Source organism: Trachypithecus francoisi, unplaced genomic scaffold (genome assembly GCF_009764315.1).
Source record: "Trachypithecus francoisi isolate TF-2019V2 unplaced genomic scaffold, Tfra_2.0 Lachesis_group2, whole genome shotgun sequence".
Taxonomy (NCBI): Eukaryota; Metazoa; Chordata; class Mammalia; order Primates; family Cercopithecidae; genus Trachypithecus; species Trachypithecus francoisi.
Genome location: NW_022681465.1, coordinates 90,691,885 through 90,718,387, shown reverse-complemented (window position 1 = coordinate 90,718,387; position 26,503 = coordinate 90,691,885). Strand labels below are relative to the sequence as shown.

Here is a 26,503-nt window from a genome sequence, read left to right as displayed (position 1 = left end):
GTAGCATGAATTATCCTCTAAAAATGTTGGTTTTTATTCCTTTTTCATTTTGTACAAACATACCTAAAAGGGTGAACATAGTATAAGCAAAGACACAATGTAGGAACTATAAGGAATAATTTTTTCTTAATTCACTATATTTTTCTAATAGTTTTCTTAGAGCTTTTAGAACCTAGGAGATGGAGGACTGTATACTTGTGTGTACTTTTCTTTCTTTTTTTATTCTGAGTTCTCTTTTTTAACATTTAAGTTCAGGGGTACATGTGCAGGTTTGTTATATAGGTAAATATGGGTCACAGGGGCTTGTTGTACACATTATTTTGTCACCCAAGTATTAAGCTTAGTACCCATTAGTTAGTTTTCCTGATCCTCTCCCTCCTCCCACCTTCTGCCCTCTGGTAGGCCCTAGTGTGTGTCGTTCCCCTCTTTGTGTCCATGTGTTCACATCATTTAGCTCCCACTAATAAGTGAGAACATATGGTATTTGGTTTTCTGTTCCTGCATTAGTTTGCTAAAGATAATGGCCTCCAGCTCTATCCATTTTCCTGCAAAGGACGTGATCTCATCCTTTTTTGTGGCTGCAGAGTATTCCATGGTGTATATGCACCACATTTTTTTTTATCCAGTCTATCATTGATGAGTATGTAGGTTAACTCTATGTCTTTGCTATCGTGAATAGTGCTGCAATGATCAAACACATGCCTATGTCATTATAATAGAAAAATTTCTATTCCTTTGGGTATACACCCAGTAATGGGATTGCTGGGTCAAGTGGTATTTCTTTTTTAGGTCTTTGAGGAATTGCCACACTGTCTTCTACAATGGTTGAACTAATTTACACTCCCACCAAGTGTGTATAAGTGTTCCTTCTTCATAATCTCGCCAGCGTGTTATTTTTTGACTTTTTGACACTAGCCATTCTGACTGGTGTGAGGTGGTATTTCATTGTGGTTTTGATTTTGATCAGTGATGTTGAGAACTTTTTCATATGATTGTTGGCTGCATGTATGTCTTCTTTTGAAAAGTGCCTGTTCATGTTATTTGCCCACTTTTTAATGGGGTTGTTTTTTTCTTGTAAATTTGTTTAAGTTCCTTATAGATGCTGGATATTAGACCTTTGTTGAATAAATAGTTTACAAAAATTTTCTCCCATTTTATAGGCTCTCTCTATTGATAGCTTCCTTTCCCGTGCAAGAGCTCTTTGATTTAATTAGATCCTGTTTGTCGATTTTTTCTTTTTTGGCAATTGCTTTTGGTGTCTTTGCCATGACATCTTTTTTTTGTTTTGTTTTTTTGAGACAGAGTCTTGCTCTGTCACCCAGGCTGGAGTGCAGTGGCACAATCTCAGCTCACTGCAACCTCTGCCTCCTGGGTTCATGCCATTGTCCTGCCTCAGCCTCCCAAGTAGCTGGGATTACAGGTGCCTGCCACCACACCCAGCTAATTTTTTGTATTTTTAGTAGAGAGGGGGTTTCACTGTGTTAGCCAGGATAGTCTCGATCTCCTGACCTCATGATCTGCCTGCCTCAGCCTCCCAAAGTGCTAGGATTACAGGCGTGAGCCACCGCACCCGGCCTGTCGTGACATCTTTACTTGTTTCTGTGTCCAAGATGGTATTGCCTAGGTTGTCTTCCAGGGTTTTTAAACTTTGGGATTTACATTTAACTATTTAATCCACCTTAAGTTTTGTATATGGTATAAAGAAGGGGTCCAATCTTCTGCATATAGTTAGCCAGCTATCCCAGTCTCATTTATTGAATAGGGAATCCTTTCCCCAGTGCTTGCTTTTGTTAGGTTTGTCAAAAATCAGATAGTTGTAGGTATATGGTCTTATTCCGAGGTTCTCTATCCTGTTCCATTTGTCTATTTGTCTGTTTTTGTACTAGTACCATGCCGTTTTGGTTACTGTGGCCCTGTAGTATAGTTTGAAGTTGGGTAGCATGATGCTTGTAGCTTTGTTCTTTTTGCTGAAGATTGCCTTAGCTTTTTGGGCTCTTTTTTGGTTCCATATGAATTTTAAAATGCTTTTTCTAGTTCTGTGAAGAATCTCAGTGGTAATTTAACAAAAATAGCACTGAATCTATAAATTGCTTTGGGCAGTATGGCCATTTTAATAATATTGATTCTTTCTGTCCATGATCATGGAATGTTTTTCTATTTTTTTATGTCATCTCTCATTTGTTTGAGCAGTGTTATGTAGTTCTCCTTGTAGAGATTTTTCACCTCCCTGGTTAGCTGTATTCCTAGGTATTTTATTCTTTTTCTGGTGATTGTAAATGGGATTGCATTCCTGATTTGGCTCTCAATTTGACTGTTGCTGGTGTATAGGAATGCTAGTTATTTTCGCACATTAATTTCATATCCTGAAACTTTGCTGAAGTTGTTTATCACTTTAAGAAACTTTTGGGCTGAGACCATGTGGTTTTCTAGATATAGGATTGTGTAATCTGCAAACTGGGATAGTTTGACTTCCATTCTTCCTGCTTGAATGCCTTTATTTCCTTCTCTTACCTAACTTGCCTGGCCAGGACTTCCAAAATGATGAATAGGAGTGGTGAGAGATGGCATCCTTGTCTTGTGCCCATTTTCAATGGTAATACTTCCAGCTTTTTCCCATTCAATATGATGTTGACTGTGGGTATGTCATTGATGGCTCTTATTATTTTGAGTGATGTTCCTTCAATACCTAGTTTATTGAAAATTTTTAAGATGAAGCAATATTGAATTTTATGAAGGCCTTTTTCCGCATCTTTTGAGATAATTGTGGGTTTTGTGTCTTTAGTTCTGTTTATGTGATGAATCACATTTATTGATTTGTATATGTTGAACCAACATTGCATCTCAGGGAAGAAGCCTACTTGACTGTGGTGGATAAGCTTTTTGATGTGATGCTGGATTTGGTTGGCCAGTATTTTATTAAGGATTTTTACATCAATGTTTATCAAGAATATTGGCCTGAGTTTTAAATTTTTGTTGTATTTCTACCAGGTATTTGTCTCAGGAAGATGCTGGCCTTGTAGAATGAGTTAGGGAAGAGTCCATCCTTCTCAGTTTTTGGGAATAGTTTCAGCAGGAATGGTAGCAGCTCTTCTTTGTACGTCTGGTAGAATTTGGCTGTGAATCTTTCTGGTCCTGGGATTTTTTTGGTTGGTAGGCTATTTATTATTGAGTAAATTTCAGTGCTTTTTATTAGTCTGTTCAGAGATTCAGTTTATTCCCGATTCAGTCTTGGGAGAGTATATGTGTCCAGGAATTTATTCATTTCTTCTAGTGATTCTAGTTTATGTGCATAAAGGTGTTCATAATATTCTCTGAGGGTTGTTTGTATCTCTGTGGGGTCAGTAGTAATATCCCCCTTATCATTTCTGACTGTGTTTATCTGAATCTTCTCTCTTTTCTTCTTTATTAGTCTAGCTAGTGGTCTATGTAGTTTATTAATTAAAAAAAAAAAAAAAAAAAAAAACCGCTCCCGGATTCACTGATCTTTTGAATGGTTTTCTGTGTCTCAATATTCTTCAGTTCAGTTCTGTTTTTGGTTATTTCTTGTCTTCTGCTGGCTTTGGAATTTGTTTGCTCTTGGTTCTCTAGTTCTTTTAGTTGTGATGTTAGGTTGTTGACTTTAGATCTTTCCAACTTTTTGATTTGGGCATTTAGTGCTATAAATGTGTGTCCTAACACTGCCTTAGCTATTTTCCAGAGGTTCTGGTATGTTGTATCTTTGTTCTCATTTGTTTCAAAAAACTTACTGATTTCTGCTTTTATTTCATTATTTACCCAAAAGGCATTCAGGAGTTCAGGAGAAAAGGCATTCAATTTCCATGTAATTGCATGGTTTTGAATGAAATTCTTAGCCTTGGCTTCTAATTCGATTGCACTCTGGTCCAAGAGATTGTTTGTTATTATTTCAGTTCTTTTGCATTTGCTGAGTAGTGTTTTACTTCTGATGATGTGATCAGTTTTAGAGTATGTGGTTGTGGCAATGAGAAGAATGTATATTCTGTTGTTTTTGGGTGGAGACTTCTGTAGATATCTGTCAGGTCCAGTTGATCCAGTGCTGAGTTCAGGTCCTGAATATCTTAATTTCCTGTCTTGATGATCTGATATTTTCAGTGAGATGTTAAAGCCTCCTGCTATTATTGTGTGGGAGTCTAGGTCTCTTTGAAGGTCTCTAAGAACTTGCTTTATGAATCTGAGTGCTTCTCTCTGTTGGGTGCATATATATTTAGGATAATTAGATCTTCTTGTTGAATTGAACACTTTACCATGATGTAATGCCCTTCTTTGTCTTTTTTATCTTTGTTGGTTTAAAGTCTTTTTTGTCAGAAACTAGGATTGCAACCCCTGTTTTTTTCTGTTTTTCATTTGCTTGGTAGATTTTCCTCCATCTCTTTATTTTGAGCCTGTGTGTATCATTGCATGTGAGATAGGTCTCTTGAAGACAGCATACCAATGGGTCTCAGTTCTTTATCCAGCTTGCCACTCTGTGTCTTTAAATTGAGGCATTTAGTCAATTTACGTTTAAGGTTAATATTGTTATGTTTGAATTTGATTCTGTCATCATGATGTTAGCTGGTTATTTTGCAGACTTGTTTATATGGTTGTTTTACAGAGTCATTGGTCTGTACACTTCAGTGTGTTTTTGTAGTGGCTGGTAGTGGTCTTTCCTTTCTATATTTAGTGTTTCTTTCAGGAGTTCTTGTAAGGCATGTCTGGTGGTAACAAATTCCCTCAGTATTTGCTTGTCTGAACAGGATATTATTTCCCCTTCACTTATGATGCTTAGTTTGGCCAGATATGAAATTATTGTTTGGAATTTTTTTTTTTAAGAATGGTGAATATTGGCCCTCAATCTCTTCTGGCTTGTAGAGTTTCTGCTGAAAGGTCCACAGTTAGTCTGATGGGCTTCCCTTTGTAGGTGACCTTATCTTTCTAGATACCTTTAACATGTTTTATTTGATTTCAACCTTGGATAATCTAATGATTGTGTGTCTTAGGGATGACCTTCTTGTGAAGTATCTTACCAGGATTTTCTTCATTTCCTCAATTTAAATGTTGGCCTCTCTAACTAGGTTAGGGAAGTTCTCATGGATAACACCCTCAAATATGTTTTCCAAGTTGGCTTCATTCTCCTCATGTATTTCAGGGACACCAATGAGTCGTAGATTCAGTCTCTTTACTTAATCTCGTATTTCTCAGTTTTGTTCGTTCCTTTTCATTCTGTTTTCTCTATTCTTGTCTGGCTGTCTTATTTTAGAGAGCCAGTTTTCAAACTCCGAGATTTCTGAGATTTTTTCCTCCACTTGGGCTATTCTGTTATTAGTACTTGTAATTGCATTATGAAATTCTAATGTTTTCAGCTCTATCAGGTTGGTGACATTCTTGTCTATGCTGGCTGTTTGTCTGTCAGTTCCTGCATTGTTTTATCATTATTTTTAGCTTGCTTCCATTGAGTTTCAACATACTTCTGTACTTCAGTGATCTTCATTCCAGTCCATATTTTGAATTCTATTTCTGTCATTTCAGCCATCTCAACCTGGTTCAGAGCCTTGCTTTAAAAGGGATGTGGTTGTTTGGAGGAAGAAAGGCACTCTGGCCTTTTGAGTTTTCAGGGTTCTTGTGCTGACTCTTTCCCATCTTTGTGGACTTTTCTACCTTTAATTTTTGAGTTTGCTGACATTTGAATTTTTTTTTTCCTTTTATCGTATTTGATGACCTTGAGAGTTTGATTGTGGTATAAGGTGGAATCAGCTGACTGGCTTCATTTCTGGAAGATTTTAGGGGTCCAACGCTCAGCTCCCAACTTCTGGACTGTGTGCACTAACTCTGGGGTATTTGTATGAGGCCCCAACTTTGTTTTCTCACTCTTCAAGGTTTGAAATCCACTCAGCTGGGGGGTGCTGAGATGGGATAGCTGCAGTAAAGTGCTAGTGGGTGCAGGGTTGCCTGCCTCCCTGCAGATGTTCACCAGAGTGGCAGAGGCAATGCAGCTTAGAGAGGTGGGCAGGAGGCACTTGCTGGAGCCTGTGTGCACAATCACACTGGAGGTGGTGTTGGCTGGGGGTGGGGTGGTGGCAGGCACAGGTCTGAATGCCTTCTCTGTGCCCCACAAGCAGAAGTAATAGCTCAGGATCCACTGTTCTCTGTGCAGCCCACATGTCTACTTTTCAAATAATATGATGAACTGAGTGAAAATATTGAGTTGAGAGTAGATGATTTCATTCAACTATGCTTAGAACTTTAACTTCTACTTATACAATTTTTTCTTCATTTTAAAACTTTGAACCAAATTGGCTTGTAACATAAACTAATAGATTCAATTAGTTATTTGGAATTATTTTCAAAGATGTGTCCAACATTCTAGAATTTAAAGTTTATATCCTCAAATTATAATTGCTTGTAAAGTTTACTGGTTTGTTTCCTCAAATGATCATTGCTGGTTTATATATATGAAATATTCTCAAACATATCAAGGTATAGATAAAGCTATGAGACACGTAAGCTTCTTCTATTGTCCATTGGGTAGATAGAGAAATGGATGACTTGGTTTATTTAAGCTAATTACTAAAGGAAATAGAGAAGCCTTCAGTCCTTTCTGGAACAAAACAGAATTAAATATTCATTACATGAGGGAAAGCAGAATTTCAAACAAAATAATGAAATTTCCCTGGAGTCTATCTTCTAAGAAGTTTGATGGATTCATTTAACATACATTTATTTCACGCCTACTGTGCTGGGCAGTCCCAGGGTTATACAGCCCCAGGAGGTTCAGAGTCTAGTAGAACATGAGCATATTCCACTCTTTTTCTTTACAACACTCCTTTAGAGAAAAGAAGACTGCAGTTTGCATTTTGCCCTGGGTAAAAAACAAATTAGAGATGTAAAGAAACTTTGCTAAGCACTACAGATGCCTTTGACGTGTTTATTCCTGTTGACTCATACCTATATCTCACCAGATAACCTGTAGCATATTCATGCCCAAATTTATCTTTTTCTAATATTTTAGTTATAAAGTTCTTAGATAACCTGAAGAAGAATGGATATGAGCTTTTCACATCTATTGTAGGTTCACTTTCAATTCCAGAGAAATCATGGACAGACCTTTTTTTCAGCTAGACAAGATATGGTAGTTTAACATCCACAGTAAGATCAAAAACCACCTTAACTGAGTACGAAAAATATTTGATGACGCAGTAGTCTTCAAACTAAGTTGAAAAGATGCAAATAGTACATATATGCCAGTACATATGTCAGTGTCTTGAATATTGGGAAAAAGGAGGATTCAAGGTGGGAAAAGTTCATGACATTGTTTCTCTAGCTCCAATCTTTCCTGCTCAAGTCCTTGCAAGTAGAATCAAAATATCAATTGTTCTGAAATGAATTCTGCTTTTATTATTTCACTCCCTTGTTCAGAAACACTTGGTAACTTTTCACTTCTAAATGTAACAAAGGTCCCACTCCTAACATATCATTCAAGTTCCTTTACAGTCCAGTCTCAACCTTTCTTTCCTTTCTGTTCCTAACTACCATTGCTCATAATAGAGTGATTTACCCTCCCAGGGATGTTCAATCTTTTGGCTTCCCTGGGCCACGTTGGAAGAATTGTCTTGGGCCACACATAAAATACACTAACATGACAGCTGATAAGCAAAAAAAAATAAAAACAAAAAACAAAAAATCTCATATAATGTATTAAGATAGTTTATGAATTTGTGTTGGGCCACATTCAAAGCCATCCTGGGCCATGTAGCCCACAAGCCGTGGGTTGGACAAGCTTGTAGGTCCTAAACTCTGGTAATTTCACTACACCTTGGATATTCATATTTCTGGAGAGCAGAGGCTGCTTACACTTTTTATAGGGTAATATCAATCATAACGTTTAAGTGTTTACTAAGTATCAATATTTATCTCATCTGGCTCTCAGAACAGTGAATTGATTCACTTAGCAAATAATATCAAACCATTACCACTATCCAGCCCTATTCTAGTTATTGGCCAAACAGCAGTGAATCAACATGGCTCTCCTCTGAAAGAATTTAATTTTTTTGTGGGGAGGATAGTACAAAATATATGAAATACATAAACACATTCAAAATTGTGTCATGATGGTTAGTTCTATGAAAAAATGTTAATGCAGAGTAAAGAAATAGTAATGGAAGTGTGATTTTAGATTAAAAAGTCAGAATAGGTATCCCTGTCTGTTCAACTGACATTTAAATCTTAACAAAATAAGTGAATTATGGAGATTCCCAAAGGAAGAATGTTTCAGGAAAAAGAAATAGCAAGTGCAAAGCTCCTTAGGAGGAGGCACATTGTGTTTAAGGAACAGGAAGAAGATGAGTATTGTGGGAACCAAGTAAGCAAGAGAGAGAATAGAAAAGGAGTCCAGAAAGAGAGGAGAGGTCTTTTGAAAACCAAGGTACAGAGTCTGGATTTTATCCCAAATGGAGTGGGAAACCAGTAAAGGGTTTTGAGCAGAGAAATGGCATACATTTTCAAAGGATCACTGTGGGTGCTCTGTGAAGAATAGAGTTGCAGCAAGAGTAGAAGCAGGGAGAATGGTTATGAGGCCACTGCAATAGCCTTGGAAGGAGACAATAGTGATGGCAGTGAAGATGGCGAGAAGTGATCAGATTCTGGCAATGTTTTGAAACCAGAGCTAACTGTGTTTGATGATGGATTTTTACATAGAGTGAGAGAAAAAGAGATGAGTCAAAGATGATTCAAGGATTTTTGGCCTGAGCACATTGGAAATGTGTGTTTTTATTTATCGAGCCTGGGGAGTTCAAGGGAGGAGTAAGTTTAGTGGTGGGGTGGTTCTGTTTGAGCATCTTGAGTTTGATAGTCCTGTTTGTGAAAAATGCTTGGAGCACTACCCCATTTACGTCCATCAACTCTAGAGTTCTCCTGAGGCTATGGCAGACTCAGTCACTTTCCCGTCTCAGGCACCTGGGGGCTTTCTGCTGTACAAAGAAGCCTGCTGAGACCATTTACAGGAGTTTTTAACATTCCCAATGGCAACACTCTAACATTGAGGGTCCAGAGTTGGTGCTCATATACCCTAGGTTCCACATTCTCCAGTGGGACAGTCCTGAGGCATGTGTATATGTGGTCCCTCAAAAGGTCCCTGGGGAGATTGGGCCCCATCTGCCCCTGCTTATTAATATGCATTCTATTAACTTTTCTTCCTTGGCTATCCCACTTCCCCGTCACCTAACTTTTGCTTCCTAGAATCGCCTTCCTGCCTCTTCTCCAAATAAACTGTCCACTCCAAAATTTTGCACAATTTCCCTGGAAGGAATTCAACCTAAGACTATTGAATATCCATATGTCAGTGTCCAAGAAGGAGATTGATACACTATTCTGAAAACCAAACCAGGCAAAATTTCAGGGATGGAGATAAAGTTGGGAGGCGTTAGTCTTTTTCACAAGCCTATTCAAAAGTCCATTGCACAAGAACTGGATATGTGTAATTTTCTACACAGACTTGTTCTCATCCTTGTCTGCCTCATGTCATCTCCTCCACATGAATACAATGATATTCATCAATGAATGCTCTGAACTTTGAGCAAAGGCCACAGTAGAATTTCTAGATAGTAGTAGATTGAGAAGTAATGATAATTGATTGGGAGCCAAGGGATCTTGGGGACTTGTCTTGAATTTGCATTTACATAGAAAGCACGGCCGGGCGCGGTGGCTCAAGCCTGTAGTCCCAGCACTTTGGGAGGCTGAGATGGGCGGATCACGAGGTCAGGAGATCGAGACCATCCTGGCGAACAAGGTAAAACCCCGTCTCTACTAAAAAATACAAAAAACTAGCCTGGCGAGGTGGCGGGCGCCTGTAGTCCCAGCTACTTGGGAGGCTGAGGGAGGAGAATGGCGTAAACCCGGGGGGCGGAGCTTGCAGTGAGCTGAGATCCGGCCACTGCACTCCAGCCTGGGCGACAGAGCGAGACTCTGTCTCAAAAACAAAAAAAGAAAAAAAGAAAGCACGTCGTTTTTTATTTTTGACATGTTTATTTGTGGTGGGTTTGGAAAATCTTGTAGTGATTATGGAGGGACATCCCAACCCATCCTTTGGTGTTGTCATTGCTTTTTAATTATGATTTGTGCTAAGCCACACATTCTTATTTACCTAGCTCAGGGTTCTAAGCATGTTTTTCATGATGGTTTGATTAGGAAAGTGAGTAGCAATGAATGAGCTCCTCAATAAATACATAGCACAGACACTGACTGTACTCACTTCCCAATCAATTGTTCAACTGAATGTGAGAAGTCATTTTCTCTCCTGTTTTGAGTCAGCATATCACATAAAGCACAACTCTTCCTGCATACACTGTACCATATTCCACAGTAATTTATTTTTTGGGGAGAAGTATCTAAAATTTGGTTTTTCCTGCTGAGCAGTTATCCAGATAATTGCAAATCAGTGGAATCATTTACATGAATAAAGATTTTTATTCTAATTAACATGCTAAATCAAGCACACCAAATGTCTCTAATTCTCATATTACTCAAATGGTAATATTTTTGTCAGTGACAATCATATGAAATTTCAGGTGCCTAATGCACTTTCATATGGCACTCATAAGCATACTAACGTTTTATAAATAAATGTCTCCATATTTTTAAGATGAATGGACAATTTTTGATTTTTAATATAGTCCCCAATTTTCAATTTTTCAATTTTCTTTTACCAATTGGAAAAACAGCATTCATCAGAGCAAAAGAGCAAGTTTCACAAGTCATGGGAACAAACATAGATGCTAATTTCCTATTTTAGGAAGTTCTTTTTAAAGCATTATCATTAAGAAGCACAACTCTGTGGAATATTTATGTGCACATTTAATAATAGAGAATTCGGATGTCAAGTCTGTGTGTTACTCATACCCATACATGCATCCTCAAAAAGCCTTGGAAGTTAATCCTCAGCTCATGAAAGCTAAGCAATTGCTCTGGAAGGATACTTGAAGCTCCTGGCTCTTGGGGTGAAGGTACAGTCACGAAAACCTCTCTTCAGAAGAGGGCGCTGTGCAAACATCTAGCTCCTCGTAAAGGAAAATTTCCTTGCAGACTGGCACGAAGTGGGTTTCTTTATATCTGTTAAGAGTTCTGCTCTTCATAAAGGAAAATTTCTTTGCAAACTGGCACAAAGTGGATTTCTTTACATCTATTAAGAGCTCCGCTTTTTTGTCTCTCTTGCTTTTTCCTCGCCATACCTCTCAGGCTCTGTAAGGCAGACTTCTTGTCTTCTCTAGTTGTGCTTCTGCAAACTGCATCATGCTGCTTCTATTAATGATTTCATTTTAAATAATACCATCATAGGTGTTAAATGATGTGTATGCCTATCTGGCTTCTCAGGACTTCTCTCTCTGACCACTTAACATCTCACCAATGTGTAAAGTATCTGTGAGACATGTTTAATTTAATATGATTCAAAAGTCTTTACTCTTGACCTTTGTTTGCAGTCCAATAAACTAAAAACCTAAAATTCCTGGTGGGAAAAAAAGAAACTTGACTACTCCAGTTTTTTAATAACATGTATTTCATTTATTCTGATCATAAAAGTCATCTTTTTTATTGTAGAAAATATAAACATTATAGAAAATAAAATTTTAAAACATCTATCATTCTATTACCCAGAAATAACTTGATCAACATTTGGTGCATATTTTAATTAATAGATTTTAAATGAGAAATGCTTTTCAGGAGTAATTAGATTCTACTTAGTATTGACAATTTTATAATATGCTTTTAAACAAAGTATTAACATTAACTTTTTTGGAAAATGCTACTTTCTGCTATTTATAGCTATATTAGCTATTTTCTCTGAACTTCTGCTTTAATGAGTTTATACTAGAGTTGCAAATACACATTCTTTGAATGTACTTGAGAAGTCGATAGTCTGAATCTGAGATTTTCCACAGCTCTTGGAGCACCTGAGAGCACACTAGCTTCTTCCACGACTCTCTGCAGTACTTGCTCCTTCCTGATAGGATGCCTTTGCAAGTGTACAACTCCAAACATGGGCTGAGTGTTCAGTAGTCATTTGTGTTGAGTTCTTCAGTTTCATGGAGACTAAAATTAGGTTTTCTCTGTCACTCTTGTGATGTCATCTGACCTTGACCTGCATTTCAAATCGCTGAGAAGTTAGCAAGCTGACATTTACACTAGCCACATCAGAAATAATTGAATAAAAATAGAGTTATTGAGGTTGAGATTTTTTTCATTTATTAGAAAAGTGCTATGTCTTGTTCATAACAATGCCGAATATTTGTATAATGTTCATTTAAAATATATCAAAAGGAAACAAAATAATAAAACCCACAGAAAACCCAAAAACATCCTGCTTACTAAAACATCTCTTGATTTATAAATATCATAGTTTAGTTTATACAGTATCAGTAACTTTGGAAAGTTCCCAGTCATCTCATTCCCAAGTGCTTGACTGACTTATAACTTACCAACAATTTTCTTATTTCAGAGAATTCCAAAAACATATTACCTAGGACTAAACTGGAATAAAACTTCATGGTTGATAGCTTTTATCACTTAAATGGGTATTGATTTGGATAACTCATAATCTTGAGCATATCTTTAGATTTACTTTTTATCCTGAATTTATTTTTGTTAGTAAGATTTAGAAATTCAAATTTATTTTGTGCTTTATATGACATAGAAAAAAACATATTGTCGTTCCTGTGCAAAGTCCACTCTTCAAAACAGACTCCAGAAGAAAACATAGAGACTTATAACTTAGGTTCAACATAGGCACAATCCTAAATATTATTCAGATGAGTCTCATCTAAATAATTGCTCTCATGATAATCACCTGTTAAGAAGCAGTCTCTTAAATGTCAGTGTGGGAATCTGAACAATAGATACACAGGTGTTCACTGTAAACTTGTTTCAATTTTTCTGTATTTTTGAAAATGTTCATAATACCATCTTGGGGGGGAAAAAACTCTTTTTGACATGGCAAGCATCCTAAATTTTTACTCTGAAACAGGTCTTATATGCTCTATCAAGTTTATATTTTAGACATCCCTAATTCAGCTCATTCTGGACTATTCCAGGATTGATTGCCCTACTAAGGCATGGTTACTTTTTTCTTTATGTGTATAAGAAGGATTCAAAGGGACCGTTTGTCAGTTTTAATGTTGTGAGCAGTATTGATATGTTTTATTGAGAAAAAGCTTACTACCACAGGTTGCAGAGATATTTGTTCTGAGGTAAGATTCTTTCCGGTTTGGAAGCTTTTGTAAGGAGGCACCAGGACCCATCTCTGTACCCCCGGTCATGAAGCCCTTATTTAGACCCACTGGGCTGAAATAGGAACTTCTGTACAAATGTATCTCTCCTGTGCTCTTTCCACTTTAACAGAAGAGTAAGAATTGACTGGTTGAGGCCAAATATTTCCCCCAGGCCAGTGTTACAAACTAGCATTTCACCAAAAATATCTCATTTGATTTGTTTTTAATGTTGATGATCTGGAAAATCATCTTCTTGGGTTGTTTGTTAGTTTGTTTGTTTTTTAGAGATAGGGTCTCACTCTGTCAGTCAGGCTGGAGTGCTGGGGTTCAGTGGCACAATCACAATTCACTACAGCCTCGATTTCCCAGGTTCAGGTGATCCTCCCACCCCAGCTTCCCAAGTAACTAGGACCCCAGGCATGTACCACCATGCCTGGCTAACTTGTCTCTTTTTTGTAGAGATGGGATCTAGCCATGTTTCCCAGGCTGGTCTCCAACTCCTGGGCTCAAGATATCTGTCCGTCTTCACCTCCCAAAGTGCTGGGATTACAGGCATGAGCTTTATACCTAGTCACCTTCTTCTTAATTATATACATTTTTTCTTAAATGTATATAATTAAAATGTAATTTTTTATTTCTGTTAATATTTTCTATTCCTTCTCTTCTTGTTGCCCTGATACTTTTAATAAATGTAAGCCCAGTCAAATTTTTTATTCCCTTGAGTTACAGTTTTTGGTTCATTCAGCTCTAAGTTCTCTTTGGGCATGAATTGTGTTCATCATTGACTACTAGCAGGCAGCTGGCATAGCCTGGGGCACGTAGGAGATGCTAAACATGCATTTGTGAGTAGAAGGAAGGAGAGAAGGAAGGGAAGAAAGAAGGAAGGAGGGAGGGAGGGAGGGAGGGAAGGAAGGAAGAAGGAAGGAAGGAAGGAGGGAGGGAGGGAGGGAGGGAAGGTATGGAAGGGAAGGAAGGAAGGAAGGAAGGAGGAAGGAAGGAAGGAAGGGAAGGAAAGAAGGAAGGAAGGAAGGAAGGAAGGAAGGAAGGAAGGAAGGAAGGAAGGAAGGAAGAAGGAAGGAAGGAGGAAGGAAGGGAAGGAAGGAAGGGAAGGAAGGGAAGGAAAGAAGGAAGGAAGGAGGGAAGGAAGGGAAGGAAAGAAGGAAGGAAGGAGGGAAGGAAGGGAAGGAAAGAAGGAAGGAAGGAAGGGAAGGAAAGAAGGAAGGAAGGAAGGAAAGGGAAGGGAAGGAGGGAAGGAAGGGAAGGAAAGAAGGAAGGAAGGAAGGAAGGAAGGAAAGGGAAGGGAAGGAGGGAAGGAAGGGAAGGAAAGGGAAGGGAAGGGAGGAAGGAAGGAAGGTGGGCAATAGGGAGGAAGTAAAGAAGGAAGGGAGGCTGGTTGGTTTGATTAGCTGTTGAACAAAATTCCATGTAGAAAGTAGCTTGCTAGTCTATATCTTTTAGCTGTGTTTATTTCAAAGCATTGTGTGTTTTTGTTAGGGTCACTTATAGAATATTTAGAGGAATAATTGCTACCTCATGCATTTCACCATCCAGTGCCTGGTGAGACTTAAAACCCATAATTATAATTTTGTTTCTTTGACCAAAGTTTGTTTTATTTTCAAATATAAGTTCAATCCCTTAAGACTCATCTATAACATATATATCAAACAAAAACAAGTCAAATTTAACTCAGAATTTTGCTATAAATGATTTTACTGAATATCATCTGACCAATGAAATAACAATTATGTGTTCTGAAACTACTTCTACATTTTTAAGGTAGTCAGTTAAACAAACAAACAAAAAATCTCTAATATAAAAATGGCTTATTCTCTAAAATTTAGAGGTAAGCTACAGTTTTCATCAAGACCCCATTATTTAGCACTTTCCAAACTTGGGAAAGTCACTTAAGTCGACTGAACCAGTAGAAATAAAATTAGTGGTAACATTGAAAGCAAAAACCAGAACCAGTCCTATTGCCTTATTAATAATGGCCTAATTGTGTAAATGACTGTTATAAATTTCTTACCTGGTCCTGAGAGATAGCTAGTATGTGGCACCCTAAGTTTTATATATTCTGTTACAAAACAAAAACAACAACAATAAGCTGTTTTCTTTTGCCGTTACTCAAAAATCCGGATTTCTATTGTAGCCCCTAGCACATTGTTACCTTTGGTTGGATGGACTGAAAAGTGTTGTGATTTTTCTCCTATGTAGAATATTCAGAGGAAAAGTGCAGGGCAGTCCACAATGCATACAAACACTGACAGGATCACTTTTCCTTAAGCCGAACTATACTCTAGGCCTTCTGTCTCTCTAGTTACCACAGTTGAACCCACTCAACCCCTACTTACAGCCTCAGTCCCACCCCAGGCTCACAGGCCAATTTTGTCCCTGGAATTAAGAATTGAAAGATCTAGGGTAAGCCAGCCACAATGGAGACAAGATTTAGAGATAAGCAAAACTGACTTGGACTCACATGTCTGTCGTATATTACCTCTGTGATTTTAGCCAAGTTCCTTAACCTCTCTGAGTCTCAGATTTCTCATCTATAAAGTGGTGATAATAATGTCTGCTCTTGAGTTGGAAGATTAAGTGACATTATGTAGATCTTATAACTGACACCAATTGCTTTTCCTGTGAAAGTTCAAAACTTCCCTTATGATTTAATTCTTCAAGGAAGGGGACCTGACCTTTTTCATTCCTGTATTTACTTATATTCTAGGCATGTATTGGTTAACCTATAGGTTTTGCAATTAAGAGAGACCTCAATTTTGACCTCAGATCTGCTACTCATTGGCTGTATGATCATAGGGGCAAGTTATTTCAACTTCGTAAGTCTTCATTTCCTCAGTGGTGATACAGAATAAAATAACATAAAGCACATAGATAAATTATTATGAGGATAATATAATATATATTATAGCCTAAAATTCTGTGCAGAGTCTTCAGAATGCTTTCATGTAAGTTACCCTATTCAGTCCTCTCAAAAGCTCTTTGCAATGGCTCTCTCTCAAATGAGAACCAAATGGATAAGACATCATAACTCAGCAAGATCAATAAACACCACAGAATAAACACCAAATAAGTGGATGACATCATCATAGTAAAATGAGGAATTAGAAAAGTTACCATGACATTATGGTGATGTTTGGTTCATAAACTCATTCAGTGCACAGCAAGTGTCTAAGTAAGGAAGGGGTCTGAGGATGACAGGTACTCAGGAATGGGAAAGTTTATGACTGTTGGCTCCAACAAATGGATAATCAGATTTAACAAGATATTGAACAGTCATAGAAAAGATCCATAGCACTAAAATTTAGCACATGAGATTTTTATTTAGGGATTCTTGGTACTGGTGGTCTTTTTTTTTTTTTTTCTCCCAAGGGAGTGATTTTGTTTCTGAGCCTAGCAATTTCATCACTGCTTTTGCTTATTTGTAAGCATAATTCTAAAAAGTCGGAAGAAGCCATTTCTTTCCTTATTTGGTGCATGGTCAACAATAAAGGTAGCATGAGTTGGAGTCAGTGTTGCAAATGATTTCCCAATTAAACAACCCATCTCTAGGATCCCATAAGTTTTCAAAAAATGAATAGAAATATTTCTGTATTTAGGAGAAGCTTACGGTTTTGAACAATCGAGAAATTCTATCACCTAGTTTTAGTAAAATTTCTAATTTTTTAGATCTTGTAAACAAAGTTCATAGACGGTTTTTTTTTTTTTTTTTTTTTTGAGGCGGAGTCTCGCTCTGTCGCCCAGACTGGAGTGCAGTGGCGCAACCTCGGCTCACTGCAAGCTCCGCCTCCCGGGTTCACGCCGTTCTCCTGCCTCAGCCTCCCGAGTAGCTGGGACTACAGGCGCCCGCCACCTCGCCCGGCTAGTTTTTTGTATTTTTAGTAGAGACGGGGTTTCACCATGTTAGCCAGGATGGTCTCGATCTCCTGACCTCGTGATCCGCCCGTCTCGGCCTCCCAAAGTGCTGGGAAGTTCATAGACTGTTTTAATGCTGCAAATAAAACATTAACATTTCTTCATATGATTAACCTTCAAAATATAACAGCTAATATTTTATTCTTACACACATGGGATATAAAGATTTCAAATAGAGAAAAGTGTTATCTATCAAAACTGAAGGCTGATATTCTTTTTGAAACTGATCAAATGGTATGCCTACTTACCATGCTCATGAAGTAACCAATTGACAATTTTTAGAACTTGAAAATGTTTCTAACAGTATAAAAATAGTTTTCCTACCTCTCCCAAAAGCTTACAAACATCAGTAGTATGTGCCTAAAATTTTGTGCAGTTTTCAGAATGTTTTTATATAAATTACTTTATTCAGCCCTCTCAAAAACTCTTTGCAGTGGCCCTCAAATGAGAACCAAATGGGTAAGACACTGAAACTCAGCAAGGTCAGGCAATGATCTTCAAGGTCACATGGCAAGTTCGTGGCATAACTGTGACTCTAATCTCTAATCTCCTATGCAAGTGCTGTCCTGAAAATTTGCCCAATAGTGTTCTGATTAAAAAAAATTAATCAATTGATCAAATAGGAAAAAGAAACTAAATAAGCCTTACCTAAATTGCCTGTTGTGAATTTTCAGCCCCTATTTAGGCACATATAAGAATATAATGTAAGTGGTCCATCTTGTTTTTAAGATGCCCTGAAAATATTGGTTTGTCAATTTATTAAACCAACATAATTGTGGTGTTTATGTCTCTAGACTATTTGCTAAGCACTGAGTACCCAGATGAAAAGCAGACGTAATCCATGTTCTCATAGTGTTTAGGTCTATCAGGGGAGCGAGACACTGAATAAGTCTTTACTAATGTGATGACACTGACAAAGAGGAAGTGCAGAGTGCAGTGGAGACATCACCTGGTGTGGGGAGGCAGGGAAGACTTCCGAAGGAAGTGAATTTCAAGATGTAATCCTATATCCACCACTCTTTCACTCACCAGTCAATAGCTAAGTAGGATTTTTATTTAAGACTGCATTCATGAATAGAATATTAAATAGAAAGAATTTTTATGACCTTTAAAATTTTCATATGCAGAGAATTGAACAAGACAATTAGTGACACCAGAAGACTTTTACACACTTGTTAGAAAATTGTGTTAAATTCTTTATTTCAAGTGATTAGTCTACACTGACTTCAAGATTTTTAAAGAATTTGAGTCTAGAAATATTTTTTGGATAGTTAGAAAAATATCTTAGGGACTTGTCAATCATTTAGTAGATACTCAGTAAACATAAAATTTATTTTCTTTTTCTTCCATTTCTTCCTCCTTGATTTCTTTCCTTCAACCCCATTTATCCAAGTATTCAGAAGGAGCTTTGTTAGTTTAGTGAATAGAAAACTTGACTTAGTTATTTTCCAAATTGCTAAAAAAATTTCTAAACATAATGTAGATGGAAACATTGTCTAGTAAAACATTTTGATTCACAATCCGTAGTTGTATTGATTTTTTTATCATTATATTTAAGCATGCCACTTATTGATTGTTTTAGTCTATATCCTGATTTTAGCTCTTTAATTATAATTTGTGTCTGTTTGTGTCCTGGGTCATATATGAGTAATGAATGCAATTGTAGATGCTTAAAACACAGAGCATGCTTTCCCAGCGTTCTTCAGACCATGAGGTTCCTTGAATTCTGTTAATGTTTTACTGTTGCCAAATCTTAAAATAATTGTTTCCCATTTCAGAACATGGATTAATTGACTTTTCAATCAAATAGACTCATATAAGGTTTAGAATGAATATTTGCAAGCAATTCAAAGAAAATTCTAGTATTATTTTGCAACACTTCATTTGGAGAAATAACTTATAGTTGATTATGATAAGTAATGTAACAAAAATCATTTTTTACATTTACTTGTACTGAATGGACTTTAGTTTTAAGGAGCACACAAGTCCTGTTGTCAAACTGCCTTTTGTCACACTCTTTTGCAATCTATCACTCTGAAGATAGAATTACAATGACACCCTCATCAGAAGTAGATGGTAAATAACAGTCTGTTATTTGCTTCCACGTTAACTTCTGCTGGCTTTGAGTCTGTAACCAGAGACTATTTCAAAATACAGCACTATCCTGAAACCCACTATCTGCCTGCTCTGGTTTCCTGAAGCAATGTCTTTCAACCTAACGCAACCCCACTGATACAACTGTTTATTTCTCTGAAGTTCAGTTCAACCCTCTTCTCCTCCGTATGCCTGTTAACTAGAGACTTGTTGTGCAAGTAATTGAATGCCTATGTGGATTATGTTTAAATTATCCCACTCTCAAATTTGAGAGTTTCATTTTTATTCATAGTAGCTATCTCCTATAAAGGAAATTCTGAGTTTCTGTGTCAGACACCGAAACCCAAATTTGCCATTTGTAACATCTGGAATCTTGGAACCAAAATCCCAGAAATATTCAAGAGACAAAAGAGATGCCTTATTTAGAGCTCTGCAGAACATAAGAGCTAAGTTATTGGCAGAAGATGGGCACTTTGCTGATACTTTAGGGGGGTTAGAACTTACATGGATAACAATTGGATGGGAGCAATGTTTAGATTTCCGAATCCGGTTTCCCTGGGACATATAAAATTAGTTTGCACAACTTGTAAACAATAAATTGTCCCAGGGATGGAACATCTCTCCTTGCTCTTCAATCGTGCTTTTACTAAAATTCATCTAGAAAAATAAACACTTAATAAATGACAGTAATTAGAATGTTCAAAAGATGTCTTCTTTGTTCTTTTCTACTCTTTGATACCCATGAAGGAAAAATTATAAACAGCTTATTTTAATATAAATGCTAATAAAGATTCATCCTAGAAAATCATTGTATTTAATTTCTTATTTTTTCCAAATGTCTAAATTCTCATGTCTGTGAAATATTAGCCAGTTCTTAAAAACAATATTGATACTTATATTTGAAATCAAGGCTTAATTTTGCCCACGATTAATCTCAGAAATAAGTAGCTTATTTCTATGACCTTACTGAGGCCTGGTAACCTAAGCGGGATTATGTGTAACTGTGTGGAAGAAATGAAAAGGAGGCGGTAAGTAATTATTTAAGAAAAAGTAACATTAATGTTGGCAGACACTTCTTGTGTCTGTAACTGATTTCACACTAGGAAAATGAAGCAGAGTTTCGATTTTCCTGTTCATAATTTCGCATTTACAGTTCCATTGTTTTTATCTTGCTTAACTGTTCTAGATGTCTGCCTTTACGAAGCAGGGGGGAAAGAAGGAAATGTTTTTGACAGTAATGAAAATGACAAGATTGGTTCTCCTTCCTTGTACATTTTTAGAAAAAGTTGAACATTCCCTAGCAGATTCATTCTAGATTATTCGTATGTCCTTATAGTTTATCAATTAGATATCTATTAATTGAATATCCTTTAAAAAATGTAAATTGGTAAGCAAAGGCAGTTGATTATTTGTGAAAATGTGTGCTGCTGGCTGTAACCTAAATAGAAAGATGAGGTTTTTGTTGCTATCAGTAAAATTGGGATAACAATGAAAATATTTTTCTGCTTCCTAAGTCATATACATAGACTGTAGCTTTTATTAGAAATCAGTGATGCTGTTTCACCTACAAAATTTTAAACACCACCGGACGAAATGAGAGCTTTGTGTTGCCTGGAGGGTGAAAAAAGTCCATCTTTGCCAGCAACATCCCTTCCACTCTTTGGCTTGTCTTCGTGGCCTCCCACCCCCTCCCTTCCAAGTCACCCCACCCCACCAGCTCTTTACACAGATTCCTCCCCTCTTCACACAGATCGCCAGTTGTCTTACACTGTCTGGCTTTAGCCTCAGATGAAGACATTCTACTAAGCACCAAGTCGTTCAGCTCAGTACTAACTCTGCCAGGAATGTGTGCATTTCCTAAGAGCTACCCAAAATGGAAATTAAATAGTTTGAAAGAATTAAATGCTAATGGTAGCATTTCATGCACCAGAAGGGCAGATTGGCATCAATATAAGCACCTTTTCAGTCCTTCTTTGAGAACACCAGGAAAGTGGCTACCTGTTTTGCCCATGCAAAATTTGGATTGCTATACAAAAGCAAAAAGACAGTTTGTGAACTATTACAGTATTGCAAGTTGATTCAGAGAGAATGTGTTGTGTTTATTTTTGAACTCTGCTCCTCCAAGGTTGCTGCTGTTCAGGGCAGTTCTCACTCACCCACTTTCTTTGAGTTCATGTGTCTGATAAGGAAGAGGTGAAACTGCAAAAATGTTTCCCCTTACTCATCTCCAAAGCTGATATGAAACCTGTAGCATTCCTAAGAACCCCTGGTGTGCTGGATGATGATGTGAAAATAAGCATAATGTTTAATGTCTTGAGCTTTTACTGAAATTATATGAATATGCAAGACTCCCTTAGTGTACAAGAGACAGATAGAGCTTTAGAGGTCTCAAAATTTGCAGATATGGTGATGTTCACTGAGCTCAACTATTGGTCAATTTTGTCCAGTTCAGAGAGGGTTAAATTCACTCTTGGACACTTGAAGCCTCTCTAATCTTATCCTGGAGAAGTGGCGCTCTCCCTTGGTTTACAGTTGAGGTTACCCGCGGGGCAGTGTTTGGACATGGACTGATGAAATTATGCTGCATTGTTAACATTGAATACCACTCAGTGGTGACGACCGATGACGGCACTAGGGTCCTTTGACTCCATGGGTACAATATCTTGAAATAGATGCTTTCCCTAAATGTCCTGGACTCATAAAACATATGAAAGATTCTGTTTGGCTTTCATCATTTATTTAATTTGAAAGAAAGTTGTTTTAAAGGATTTATCAGAGTTAAGAAACGTTTCTAGGGAATAGAAAATGGACAAGATAATTGATCTTTGTTGTCAAAGTCATGCAATGTAATTCACTCTCTAAGGTGACGCAGCAGCTCCTTGAGGGGAAAAGCTGCCAAAAGCTCTGAAAGTGATCTGCCTGTTTTTCTCACACTGACTTGTAGAGAGGCACTGGTATTTTCAAGACAACTAAATCCTGTTTACATCCTGTGGAAGGTTGACTAAGAATTATATCCATCTCTTTTTAAGAGAAGTTGAAATAAGGAAAATTATAGTTGGCAGTTAGCTGTGTGAAATTTAGTAATCTTTTTCAGATGACCCAGTCATAGGCATGTATTTACTTTTTAAAAAGTTTTAATAAAGCCCTCTGGGTTTACAGTTTTTAAAGTTCACACTGATATAAAGGTTTACCCACTTCAATTACACCTTTCATTGTGTGTGCATGCATGTGTGTGTGTGTTGTGCTTTTCAGGAGTGGCATGTGACTATGCTGTTTAATTAGGGCTATATTTAAAAACAAATTTTCGAGGGAGTGTTTCTCACATTAATTATGAGATAAGGCCTGAGTGAAGCAAGCTCTGTTGCAAAGGCCAAGTGTCATGCAGCAGGAAGTCCTGGCCATCCCTTCCAGCCCTGCCTCAGCCAGCCTGCCACCTCTCAGTCAGCGCATACCACTGCACAAAGGAAATGCCCTCACTCAGCTACAAGTGCCTCCTGCTCCTGCTCCGTGCGGGGCCTCAGGGCCCCAGGGCCCAGCACCAGCTCTGACTTCTCGTGGTTGCTATGAATCTTGGCATCGTCCTTACAAATGGCTTTTGTTTGGGATCCTCTGGGAGCCACGGTGCCAGGACCATCTACAGGAGCCAAATCAAGATTGCGTTTCTCAAAGTCCTACAGGTATTGCTGTTTTCCTTTTGTAGCTAGGAAGAACTGCTTAACTGCCTTAGGCCCCTTGCAAATAAGCCCTAAGTTGACCTTCTAACTCCTAATGCTGGTTAATTTGACAGTATATGAAATAAGAACCAAGGAGATGAGGCAGAAGTTGAAGAAAGTTGACTAACTTTAAAAGCTAATTCTGAGAGTTAAATGGCAAACTTAACAAAGCATTCATATTCCTGCCACCTGAAAAATAGTGTATTAACTTGTCTAATGGCTTAATATAGTCAACCTAAATGTTAGGGAAGGGTTCTTGTTTGACTAACCAACAACAAGAACACTACAGTATTCTTTCTAAGTGTTTCAGGGCACATCCACATGAAAAAATGGAAACTAATGCTGTTTCAGGGAATTATTCAGTGTTAATCTTGCCCAGCAGAACTAGATGCCATGAATTCAAACTAAATATTTTAATAATCTTTTGTTTTTGGAAATCATTTTAAAAATCTTGACCTCATGACTTCACTAAACTGTCAATAACTGTTTTACAAGAAAATCAGCTTATTTTAACCAAATAACTGGAAAAAAAGAAAACACTTTAAAAAATCTTGGATTTCCTTCTCATTTGAGTATTCTAGGTATTAATAAAGAGAAGATTGATTATTCTTTATTATTGTTTATAAATAAAAACTTTTTTGTTTTTTATTGATTAAAATTTATAGCACTGAAAGGTATCTATTTGATCAATAGTAAATAGAAGTGACATTGTTTGCAAAATTTTGGATATAAGGTCTTTCTTATTTAGACCAAATGTAGCACATCTGGAAGCTGCCAGGCCTATGTAGAAATGTACATTAACACAGGATTAAAATGTGTTCTGATTTGCCTGCATATAAAACATTCAAAGTTTGAATTAAAATGATTTATAAGGATTAATTATTTGCTTTAGACAGTAAAGAAGACAATGTCCTTGGAACTTTTAGGGAACTATAAAATCAGAGAAATCAAATTTAAAAATTTGTTATAACAATGCAAAAGCAAACTTTGGCAAGAGATAAATATAATTTTTATTTGAAAAGAAACTAATGATTTATTACGTTAGTTTGTAACAACTATAAAATTTGGTTGAAAATTTGAAATTATATGCCTACTATGTGCTTTGCATTCTGTCGAATGTGATTCTCATGTTTATTATATACTAAATTGTACATTCAGAACTTAACATCAATTATTTGCTAACTTTACTGTGCATATTTCCAATATATGGTGGCTTCTAGGCTCTCTTCATCACTGAGATCTGATCACAAGCTCCTTAATATCATAAATCTCCAACTACTGAATAAAGTAAAAGCAGTAGCTTGATGGACTAAAGAATCTGAGAAATCTCACGAAATGCAAAGTTTAAGCTCTACTCTCAGTTTGGCAAAGATATTTTTATCTGAGGTGTTATGGTATGATAAAAATTTAAAGCTATATGATAAATATATTTTTTCAAGGTTCCTTTTGTCAAGTTCTGGCCCTTTCCAAAATATAAGCATTAGCAGCTAAGGATAACTTTTTCATGTATTTGAATACCTCACATCTGTAATTTTAACAAACTTAATTTGTAACAAGTTTAAGATGTAAGGATGATATCTCAAATATCCATCATGAGCCCATTTCCTTTGGAAACTTCAGAGACTTAGTCCTTCCTTTATTTCCTCTTAATTTGAATATACAATTTCCCACATAATAATTACTTTTTTATTTGTGCTGTTTTCACTGTTTAGAGGTTCTAGTTTATCTTTCCAGTTGTACTGCAAACTCTTTGAGGTTTGAAGCTTCTTTATATACAGCAAGAATGCCAGTAATGTCTATTTGATAAAGTATCCTGTTACCCTTTCTTATTTGGCATCACCCCATAATGCTTTATTGGCATAACCAACTTGATATGATCATATCTATCATAAGTTGAAAAGTTGAATTAAGTGGAAGGGTTAGGGAGGCAGGAAGGCAGTTGGCCACCGGCTCTCGCATTTCTGCAGGTCCCTCACTCATCCAAAGGAGATTATGCATTCAGCCACAACAATCTACTGACAATAATGCAAAAAGGTACTTATTATATAACTTAAAATTTTTATCATACCATAATACCTCAGATGCACCATGAGTCACTATATCTATATATATACACACACATACAGACACATATACACACCACACACAGGCACATGCATGCACAGTTAAATGCTATAATTATCTTCTGAAGAACATAGTTTTATTGCATAGCATTCTTGGAATTAAAGGTGTTAAACTATTTGATGTAAACATGTAAAATATCTCATAATGTCACAACCTTGCTTTTGCATTTCTTAATTTAAAAAAATATACAAAATCCTTAAATGGTGAAAGTAACTTAAGCTTATCTTGACCTTTAGAGGCTTTGGATATGATTCCATTATTGAAGCCACTGAAGGAACTGGACATTAGACAAGATTTCTTCACTGAATTTCTCCCATATATTTTATGAGCAGTATTTTATGTCTTGGAAAATCTTCAAATGTGCCTATTGTGGTGTCATTTTTCTTTGACTGTCAAATGGATAATAATGCATGATACTGGGGGTACACTTAGCTTTAAGCTGGAATATTTTTATTTGGCATGGCTTTCGCTCCCTGGTAACATTCAGGCTAATGGAAAGCCAAGTCTGTAAGATATGAAATTCAATTAGTGTCTGATTTGTTAAAGTAATAGCAAATCATATACATTTAATGAGTGTTGACTCTTGAGAAATACAATCTTAAACAGTTTACAATGCTCAAAATAGATTTGAAAGTTTTTCAGCTGTGACAGTTTTTTGTCTTATGCGGTTAAAATAGATTTTTATAAAAAAAACAAAAATGATTAATATATAGTTTATTAAGTTTGATTTGAGGCAGAAAGAAGGATTGAAAGAGAAAAGAAGAGGCTGAGGAAAGGAAAGGCAGGAGAGGGGAGTGGAGCAGGGCCATGGGGAGAGGAGTGAGGAACAGAAAAAGAGAGAAAGCAGAGGATTACATAATAAGGAAACTACTTTTTCTCTGTGAACCCAGAAGAGAGTGTCAACTGTGTTTTCAGTAATGGGATAAGTGTTAGCATTAGGACACCGCTTACAAAGATGAGTACTATTTTTGAGGGCAAGTTGCTGATTTATCTGCCTAGGTTCTGGCACATGTGTTTAAAGATTCACCTAATTACGTTAGAGCAACGCCCCCCCCCCCCCCACCCAAGTATTATAGAGAAGAAAGAGGAGAGTGATGTGCTCATGTTAAATTTGAGAAAACAATGTGGATAAGTTTATATTGGTTGTTTAAATATAGTACCTAAAAAAAAATGGGGAAAAACTATCTGGGAAGTAAGGAAAGAATCAAGGAGCAAACATTTAGCAAGAGTGTGGACTCTGACAACTCCAATAAGAGAACACTAGGGAATTTTGTATTTTAAAATATATTATTGTTTAAAACTACAGTAGTGTTCAAGGAAACTTTAAATAGAAAATTACTCTTCTTGAGATGATTCTGTCTTCCAAAGAGAACAAATCACAAAACGTTTCCTGCT

The 26,503-nt window shown here is 36.8% G+C and overlaps 1 protein-coding gene across 10 annotated transcripts in view; it reads left to right on the top strand.

Moving 5' to 3' along the window:
- The window catches only part of PDE4D (phosphodiesterase 4D), a 1,626,844-nt gene that overhangs the window by 1,212,109 nt on the left and 388,232 nt on the right, over nucleotides 1–26,503 (top strand). Inside the window, exon 1 of one of the 10 annotated variants that reach the window (XM_033179639.1) lies at nucleotides 22,662–22,948. The exons of the other annotated variants lie outside the window; for them this stretch is intronic. Within the exon in view, the coding sequence (XP_033035530.1) occupies nucleotides 22,860–22,948 (89 nt within the window). The 5' untranslated portion in view covers nucleotides 22,662–22,859. Of the gene's footprint in view, nucleotides 1–22,661; nucleotides 22,949–26,503 lie in introns of those variants that run through there. 10 annotated transcript variants of the gene reach the window in all.